We start from the raw sequence: 10000 nt of genomic DNA on the forward strand, positions 1-10000 counted from the left end.
AATTATTAGGATAAAATGATCAAATCAATGTAAATATAATAATGTAATATAAATAACTTAATTTGAACAGGGACAAAGTACAAAAGAATTCAAATTAAAGCTGCAGTGTGTAACTCTGTGTGTGTCAGAGAAGTGAAACATTTTCTAAGATATATTTTCTCATAACTGAATAAAACAAACTTTCCTCACAGGAAAATGTGATCCCTGGAACACTGTTTGAAGTTAGAAAGCTTCCTGAAAAGTTATTGTTTCACTGTTGTTGTTGTTTACAGCAGCAGGGCCCACAGTTTGGTTTACTAACATATTCTAGTCTTACGTTTGGTTCCAGGTTCCTCAGAATAATTTGATTTATGATGATAGAATTATTCAATACTAAGAATTACATGTAGAGAAAATATGTTTAGTAAACTAACTGCAGGCTCTGTGAATGTAAACAAACCCCCCTCCTCTGAAACTACACACTGACCCTTTAACCTTGTTGAGGGCAGGGAGAGATGTATTGTGTACCAGGTTTTAGCAAATTGCTATTTTCCACCTGTAGTGATGTATTTATGTTTAGGTTACAACTAACCTGTTTAATAATCTTAACTCTGTTTTTATGTCAAAGTATTGAGACTTTTTTTAACTCTTCTGCTGCTCGGCTGGCTTCAGACACACACTCATTCACACAGCCTTCATTTTAACACATGAAGGCTGATGTAATTAATAAAATATAAAAAGCTCTGTCAATCCGTTCTGCTCACTTCTCTCATTGACTAGTTTTTATATCTGAAATATCACAGGTGAAATGAAGTATTTTACTTAAACACCCCGTACCTGTATCTGAATATAAACTTAGGAAAGTCAGAATACAAGTAGAGCTGACTTTAAACTGCTGCATTTTAATCAAACCAACATATAATGCTGGAAAAGGCTCAAAGTGTTTAAATGCTCTGAGCAATAAAAACTTCTGTCTTGTTTTATTACGCCTTAAAGCAATTTTGTTTTCTTTATTCAATCTGTTGATATTTAAATGACACCAACAATATTAATGAAACGTCCAGAGATGCTTTGCAGTGATTTTTAATGACAAAGGAATCAGACAAATTACATGACATGAAATTTGTCTTCATTCAGTTGCAGATTTGAACATGTATGGTGTTTGTATATGAAGGAAAGTGAGAAGTTAACTTGACTTTGCAGCAGTGATTCAGATTACGATTATGATCATTTTCAAAACGCGCTCTACACACTATACACCACAGGAGCGCCCCAAGATTATGATCATTTAAACACCAGAATTATTATAGAAATTAAAAATCTGCATTAACATCATGTAGATGAAGGTGTTTGTGTGTTACATGGTGAAAAGCAGATGGCCACTGAAGGTGTTGTAGTGGTTGGTGTCATCATACACTGCTGCGCCGGCCCGCAGCTGCACAGACACGACATCTCCAGCCTCCAGGAGCAGTGTGGCCCCGTTAGAAGCAGACTGTGAACCGGTCCCCTGGTTCTCATATGCAACGAAGATGTTCTCTGTGTTCTTCACCAAGTAGGCGGCGGTACTTCCGTGTCCATAAATGTACATCTCGAAGTGATAGGCTCCTTTCAGCGGTGCAGTGAAGGCACCTGTGGAACGGTTTTTCATTTTAAAGCGAGACACTGCAGGTGAATAGGGTTAAACATTTAAATGTATAGATATTACCATGAACACTTGCCAGTTGGTTACTGACATCAGAAAATATATATATATATTTTTTTTTGAGAAATTCTTGAAATAATTTGCATATTTGCAAAAATCAAATCAATTATTTGTAAATTTGCATCTCTTTTTAAAACCCAAAATCTAGATGTTGGATGAAGCCAGAGTTAAAATCTTTTAATCTTCTAATTTCTTCAACATATTAGTTTCCAAAGTTTTTACAGGACAGATTTTGGATACAGACTTTATCATTGTATAAATCATAAGAATAATAGATACAGCTCATAAACAATGCTTTTTCAGCATGTTTGTAAGAAGGAAAAGTCTCATAAATCAGACAATGAACAACATATGAACAAACCCTTCTGTAATAACCTTCAGAATAGTGCTGAGAATGATTATGGAAAGTTTGGTTGATGTAAGTGCTTTAGAAGTTGAGATTTTTGAGTATTGAAAAAACTTATGTTGAAATGATGGCTGTTAATAATATGGTTGTATAGGAGAAATAATGTAATGGAGGCTAAAAAGATACATATCTCAAAGTTAACCATTGCTTGAAATTGAATTATGGTTTTGCCTACTGTATATCGCCTTAAATGAAACTGTTTTCACCATCGACCAAAACTGAAATGTGGAGTCCAGGTACCTGTGACTGGGCTGTAGGCGTTTCCAATGTTGGTGACGACGTGTTTGTAGACCAGAGGAGTTTGTTGGTTTAAAGGTCCAATGGTTTGACCGCCGCCAGAAGCCACCAGAGAGGCAGAGAAAGCCACCTGTTTACCTGAGAGAGAGAGAGAGAGAGAGAGAGAGAGAAAGAGAGAGAGATTCAGTAGTTTATCGTCTATCGGTCAATTAACATTTATTTAAGTCCAAACTGCTTTACATCAAGGAAACAATCAAATGTAACATACAGTAAAATGAGTAAAGCTTACACAACTGCAGGAGGAAAATGTCCCAGTGCTACTGTGTCTTAAAAGTCTTTCTAAATGAATACATTTTCAGGTTAGATTTAAACTGGGCTGTGTCTGTGATGGTGTTAATGTCAGGGGGAGACATGTTCCATAGTCTCGGGCAGCTACTGTTAAAGTGTGATCACCCCAAAGTTTGTACCTCGACCGTGGGACTTTAAAAGAAGTTGCTTGGATGACCACAGTGACCTGCTGTCACTTTAGCAAGATAAAGATTTTTTTAGTAATGAAAATATATTCTGGTTAGGTATGTTTGAACATGTTTTAGTTAGAGGAGGAGATGTGATTAATGACACAAAATGATCAAGCAACATTTTAGCTGCGTTACGCACGTAAATCTTACGCGTGTAAAGTGCCTAGTGTGTTCGCACCTTTAGATTTAAACTGGGATCCACTGTGATGGTGTTAATGTCAGGGGGGGGACATGTACGACCACCCCAAAGTTTGTACCTCGACCGTGGGACTTTAAAAGAAGTTGCTTGAAAATCCACAGTGAAAATGTTTGAACAGGTTTTTGTTAGAAGAGGAGACGTGAATCCACAAACCTTGCAGCTGTTTCTTCAGCGTCTCAACCTCAGTCTGCTGATCTGGAAAAACAACACAGATAAAGTTTGAGGGAGAGAAGGAGGGAGAGAGGGAGGGAGAGAGAGAGAGAGGGAGAGAGAGAGAGAGAACAGAGCAGATTAAGGCAGAGCCAATGGGAGGCCTCGCTCATGATGTCATCCTTTAGAATCCTCTGACATCACTGTCTCATCAGCTGTTCACAGCAACAACACTGAGTTTTAAAAATATATCTAAACAAGTGAAAACTAGAAAATGTGTGAAAATGAAAAGGTCTAGTCATGCAATCAGCATCAGTTGTGTGTAACTGTCTGTCTGTCTGTCTGTCTGTCTGTCTGTCTGTCTGTCAGTTAAGTGGATAGATAGATAGATAGATAGATAGATAGATAGATAGATAGATAGATAGATAGATAGATAGATAGATAGATAGATAGATAGATTAATCCACAAACCTTGCAGCTGTTTCTTCAGCTCATCAACCTCAGTCTGCTGATTCGCTGCTTGTTCTGAAATAAAACAACACAGATAAAGTGTGTTTGAGAGAGAGAGAGAGAGAGGGAGGGAGGGAGAGAGAGGGAGAGAGAGAGGGAGAGAGAGAGGGGGGAGAGAGAGAGAGAGGGAGGGAGGGAGGGGGGAAGAGGGCAGAGAGAGAGAGGGAGAGAGAGAGGGGGGAGAGAGAGAGAGACACAGATGTGATGATTTCCACACACCTTGCAGCTGATCCTACTGTTTGTCCAGTTTTGCTGAAAATTGTTGTTCTGAAAATATAAATACAACGTTTGATTCCACTTCCAAAGCGTTTACATTGTGCTTGATTTCTCACTGTTACTTTAATAGTCATCCCTACAATTTATATGAGACTGTCCACCGTGACCCATTACATCCAAGCGTAACATACATTTAAAAAACAATTGCAGAGGGATTCTCTTTGGTCTAATGTGGAAGTGGAATATTTCATGCAAATTTGTCCAGATGAAAATATTCAAAAACAATCATTTAGCCTTCAAGTAGCTTATGCTCCAAATCCCAAATGCGCTTAGGTGTTGTGTTAGTACAGGCCAGTGGGGGAGTAGGGGGGGGAGGGGCAATCGTACTTGAGTACGGTACAGGGCAACTTTGCCTGGTGTGAGTGCGCCCTTAGAAGAAGTTGCTTGGATGACCACAGTTAAGGTGCGAACACACTAGGCACTTTACACGCGTACAGACCATTGGTTTACGCGCGTACATGGCGCGTAGATGCCTCACTCGTGCTAAAGCAACATTTTAGCCGCTTATGAGCCGCGTATATACGCACCTACGCACGGAGTTCAAAAAATGTAACTTTTTATGCTCCTACGCATGACGATTAGCCGCGTTGGCCAATCAGCGTTGGGCTTGACCCGACGTCACATACATTGGCACGGTCGGAGAACAGTGTACTGTACACAGAGGCTGATGAGAAACACTGAGGAGGAAAATGTATTGCGGGAGGCCGGTGCTGTATGACAGCCGCTCGGGAATAGAAGACGTGGGGAGAGTAAACCAGGAGAATGGACTTCCTGGTTAATTCAGTGAATATGTGCGGCTGTGCTTTAGCCGATAAACCAAGTTAGCGCCGTATAGCATTAGTTAACTCACCCGGTTGTGTGCGGGCGGCTAGCGCCTCATATTATGAACCCAAACATGACGACTGTCCGCGGGACTTTCACAACAAGTACACGAAGCACCGGTGTTTATCTACGCCAGCCACGGTCCCCTGTCACAGCCAGGTAGGGTAATGTTGGCTACTTGCCTTTATGTTGTGCCGCCGTGCACCGATGCTGCTGTAACTGTGTTTGTTATGTAGCTGCCGTGAATATGCAATGCTGTTTTAATGCTAGGCTATTTGTGCTGTTCAGTTTGTCTTTTGGCACAGTTGTTGGACGTGTTGTTGTTGTTTTTGTGCGGACATGCACGCTGTTGTGTCGGGTCTGATCAGCCATGGTTGATTAGGGAAATACAGTATCGGGAGGGAGACTAGGCACGTTACGCGCGTAGAACCATTTTTGACACAAAATGATCAAGCAACATTTTAGCTGCGTTACGCACGTAAATCTTACGCGTGTAAAGTGCCTAGTGTGTTCGCACCTTTAGATTTAAACTGGGATCCACTGTGATGGTGTTAATGTCAGGGGGGGGGGGGGACATGTGCGACCACCCCAAAGTTTGTACCTCGACCGAGGGACTTTAAAAGAAGTTGCTTGAAAATCCACAGTGAAAATGTTTGAACAGGTTTTTGTTAGAAGAGGAGACGTGGATCCACAAACCTTGCAGCTGTTTCTTCAGCGTCTCAGCCTCAGTCTGCTGATCTGGAAAAAAAACAACACAGATAAAGTTTGAGAGAGAGAAGGAGGGAGAGAGGGAGGGAGAGAGAGAGAGAGGGAGAGAGAAAGAGACACAGATGTGATGATTCCACTGCTGCAGCAATTGGGAGATTTTTACACATTTGATATTTGAAAATATTTGTTGAATAAATTGCAGGGGAGAACGGGGGAATGTGAGACATCGGGTAATGTGAGACACCCCCTGTACCTAGGCAACGGAACACATTTTTGGTCATGTGAGATATATGTTTTCAAGCCCCTCTCATTTCCCCATGGCCCTGAAAGAGAGGACCTCATGGTGATGTTGTAAGAATGTTTTTTTTCGCAAAAAATTATTTTTTGCATGTAAAAGTACATTTTCCTGCTGTCAACTTAATCAACTGTTGTGCCAAAGCAAATTGAATCAGTTAGAAAAACTTCTATCATACATGTTGATGAACTACCAACATATAAAAACCATGTGATGATGAAAACTGAAGATTGGGCAAGAGGTAATTTTTTCTTAAATTGTGGCAGTGGGGTAAAGTGAGACAAATGCTGTGGGGTAAAGTGAGACAGTGTCTGTGCCCTCTTTTAATGAATCCATTATATTTGAGGTAGCAAGGAGACTAGTTTGAATAGGACAAAAGACAATGCGGGCCAGAGGTGGGGGTTGATGGTTGAAGGGGTGCCAGCAAGGGCATGGTTTGGCACGTATGTATCTGGGGGACAGAGGAGGGACCTTTAACTTCAATGGACTCTAAATAATATGTCTTTATTAAATGAATGATCCCAATAAAACAAGTGCAGAAAAATATTAATCAAAAACTCAAAAGATGGAAAATGACAGCTGGGTCTAGTCCTGTGTTCTGAGTCCCAGGCTGTTCTAGCTGGTTCTGATTGTCCTTTGCTCTGACCCCCAGACACTAGCTGGCTCTAAGGGTCCTGTGTTCTGACCCCCAGACTGTGTTTTAATCTAACTGGTTCTATCTGTCATTTGAATGATAATTATTGAATATGAATTATATGTTGTATTTGATCAGAGTTACTTTCAAGTGTTTAGAGAAATGTTGCTTAATTGACCAAACCCCATGATTCTGTTACTCGTCCGACATTAGTTTTGGAATATTTGATTTCCAAGCTAGCTGTCAGGATTCTAACTGTTACAACATGTGTTGTTGTGTAGTTTAGAGTGGAAAAATAAGTGGATCAGTTCACCCCCTTTTTTTTTTAATTAATATTTTTATCATTTTCTTAAACAAAACAATCACAGACAACATATACATACACCACAAGACAAAAACTCACAGGACAATACAAAATACAACACAGGGGGGGGGGGGGGGGGGTGCAGATCCATACATTGACAGGAGGTCTAAAAAGTCTGTCAGCCAATTTTCAATGCTAAAGCAATTGGGTTTACGTATCTTCCAATTTATCAAAATAATTCGCTTCGCTGACAGGAAAGCCAAGGCTATGATGCGTTGGGTGACTGTTGATTCAATGTTTTCGACTCTACTGCCTAGAAGGCAAGTTAATGGGCAGAGTGGTATTCTCACATTCAAGAAAGAAGACAAATTATAAATAACACCTTTCCAAAAACACTGTACTGCGGAGCAATGCCACAATTGATCAATGTTCCAGCCTCTCCACAACCATGCCAACACAAATGAGAGAGGGAATTGTCCATTTTCTTTAATCAGCTTGGTGTTATATAAGCCCTGTGCAAAAATTTTAATTGAAGAATTTTATATCTTACACATTTGGATAGGGTTGTAGTGTTTTTTGTTACAGTATCCCACTGTGCATTACTCAAGGATATGCCCAAGTCCTGCTCCCATTTGTGTTGGATAGAGGATAGGTTATCAAAGGATGCAGTGGTCAACAACTCATACAACCTTGACACTGTTCTCTTTCCTGATGCAATCTCCCTCAGTTTTATATCCAACTCTTTATCCTGGATCTCTACTGTGGGTTCTTTTGATATAAGTAACCCCAAAATAGATTTTAATTGTAAATACGCAAAAAAGTCGACATCTTTTAAATCATATTGTGTTTTTAAGACAATAAAGGGTACCATATACCCATCCTTCACTATCTGACCCACTTGGTTTATACCTGTTTGCTGCCATGATTTGTTTGTTAATGTTTTACCCCCTTGATTTCTATTTTTCTTACCCCGAAGCTGGGGTAAAGGGAGACACATGTCAACTTTTTTTTTAAACAATCATATTTTCACTGCCGTTCGTCCTGAATACAACCAACTCATCTTTGTAGCACACTATTAACCTGACAGACACTGTACCTTTATTCTCTGCTTGCAGGTATCTCATCTCCACCTCCTGCTTAGCCAGTGAGGCGGTGATCTCTCTCAGTGCAGCGTGGACGTCCGGCAGACACAGCTGTTGGTCCGACAGAGTCTTTATCTCATTGGTGTAGACGGAGCAGACGAGCATCAAAAGCACAAGGACCTTCATCATGACGCTGATGGTTGAACTGTGTGATGTGTAAACCTGTGATGTGTTTATGTAGAACAGCAGAAAGAGGCGTGGAGGAAAAGGACGTGGACAAATGAACATAGTAGACTTCATATCAGACTTACTTTGTGAATCATTAACTCACTGGGAATATTTTTCACTTGAGGAAGTTTGTGCCAACCAGTGTTGGAGTGTAAACAGGTAAACACTGGTTTCATCCAGTTTCATCAGTCTAGACGAACACTTATCTAAAGAGTTGTTAGCCACGTCAGCTACTGTTAGGCTGTTGGGAGAACCAACAGCTGCAACAGTGAAGGTCAGTAGTTAAGGGTGAATCCAATGTTTTTCCGAAAATGAAGGCCCAATATCTGAAACTGTGACTATATAGGCTGACTGGGGCCTATGTTGCATAAACATTGTGTAGAGTTTGATGAGTTTTAATTTAGTTAATTTACCCAGACATTGGCTTAAAAGTCTGTAAAACAGTATAAAAAACCCACAATTTCCAACTGTGGCCCGTTTATTTTTATTTATTTATACATACATTCTGATATCCACACAAATAGTTCAGTACTGTCCAAATCAACTAACATACTTGTATAAATATCTTTATTATATGTTGGTTTGATTAAAATACAGTTTAAAATCAGCTCTACTGGTATTCAGACTTTCCTAAGTTTATATTCAGAAACAGGTACGGGGTGTCAAAGGAAAATATTTCACCATTTTCATAGAAGCTAAAGTATATTAGAAAATGTAGAATTTTATTGGACTGTTTTTGTATTTATTTGTAACTATGGAGCCAATTTGAATTATTTTAACACTGCTGGGTAGGTTTAGAACATCCAAGCAAATGTAAGAAAATGCTCCGTGCAGTGTAAACAAATATTCAAGACACTTTGAAACTTGTATAAGTTGTAACGAAGCTTAACAGAGCCGGCCCGTTTCAGCCTAGTGAGTATGAGAAAGCACGGCACATTGTCGGTTAAAGAACTAAAATGAATGAATTAATTCATTTCCTTACATCATTTCTTTTAAATCGAACAGGCAGTTTGGGGTTAAGTGTTTTACTCAAGGACACAATGGTAGAGATGGTGGGCATCGTAGATGTAATAGCAGCAATCACTAGTTTTACTACTAACACCCTCCTGTCCGGTGCCGGGGATCCAACCAGAGACCTCATGGTTACTGGGAGGAGGAACCAGAGACCTCATGGTTACTGGGAGGAACCAGAGACCTCATGGTTACTGGGAGGAACCAGAGACCTCATGGTTACTGGGAGGAGGAACCAGAGACCTCATGGTTACTGGGAGGAGGAACCAGAGACCTCATGGTTACTGGGAGGAGGAACCAGAGACCTCATGGTTACTGGGAGGAACCAGAGACCTCATGGTTACTGGGAGGAACCAGAAACCTCATGGTTACTGGGAGGAGGAACCAGAGACCTCATGGTTACTGGGAGGAGGAACCAGAGACCTCATGGTTACTGGGAGGAACCAGAGACCTCATGGTTACTGGGAGGAGGAACCAGAGACCTCATGGTTACTGGGAGGAGGAACCAGAGACCTCATGGTTACTGGGAGGAACCAGAGACCTCATGGTTACTGGGAGGAGGAACCAGAGACCTCATGGTTACTGGAAGGAGGAACCAGAGACCTCATGGTTACTGGGAGGAACCAGAGACCTCATGGTTACTGGGAGGAGGAACCAGAGACCTCATGGTTACTGGGAGGAGGAACCAGAGACCTCATGGTTACTGGGAGGAACCAGAGACCTCATGGTTACTGGGAGGAGGAACCAGAGACCTCATGGTTACTGGGAGGAGGAACCAGAGACCTCATGGTTACTGGGAGGAACCAGAGACCTCATGGTTACTGGGAGGAGGAACCAGAGACCTCATGGTCTCGTCGTAATGTGTGAACTTGATGTTGGTTCAAGATGATTTTTGTTCTTTAATAAAAAAGATGAAAAAAATTATCAAACGTTCAATTT

At 40.8% G+C, this 10000-nt stretch overlaps 1 protein-coding gene across 1 annotated transcript; it reads right to left on the bottom strand.

Moving 5' to 3' along the window:
• Positions 1-1122: 1122 nt before the first annotated feature.
• On the bottom strand, positions 1123-8008 carry LOC307267744 (complement C1q tumor necrosis factor-related protein 3-like; the record flags this gene model as incomplete). Its single annotated transcript, XM_080050126.1, has 5 exons — positions 1123-1608; positions 2328-2462; positions 3663-3716; positions 5496-5537; positions 7837-8008. The coding sequence occupies 5 exons, from the start codon at positions 8006-8008 to the stop codon at positions 1337-1339; spliced, it is 675 nt and encodes a 224-aa protein (XP_079906252.1). The 3' UTR covers positions 1123-1336.
• Between the last annotated feature and the right edge of the window lie 1992 nt (positions 8009-10000).

The sequence above is a fragment of the Ammodytes marinus genome (assembly GCF_949987685.1).
Source record: "Ammodytes marinus genome assembly, chromosome: 21".
Lineage (NCBI taxonomy): Eukaryota > Metazoa > Chordata > Actinopteri > Uranoscopiformes > Ammodytidae > Ammodytes > Ammodytes marinus.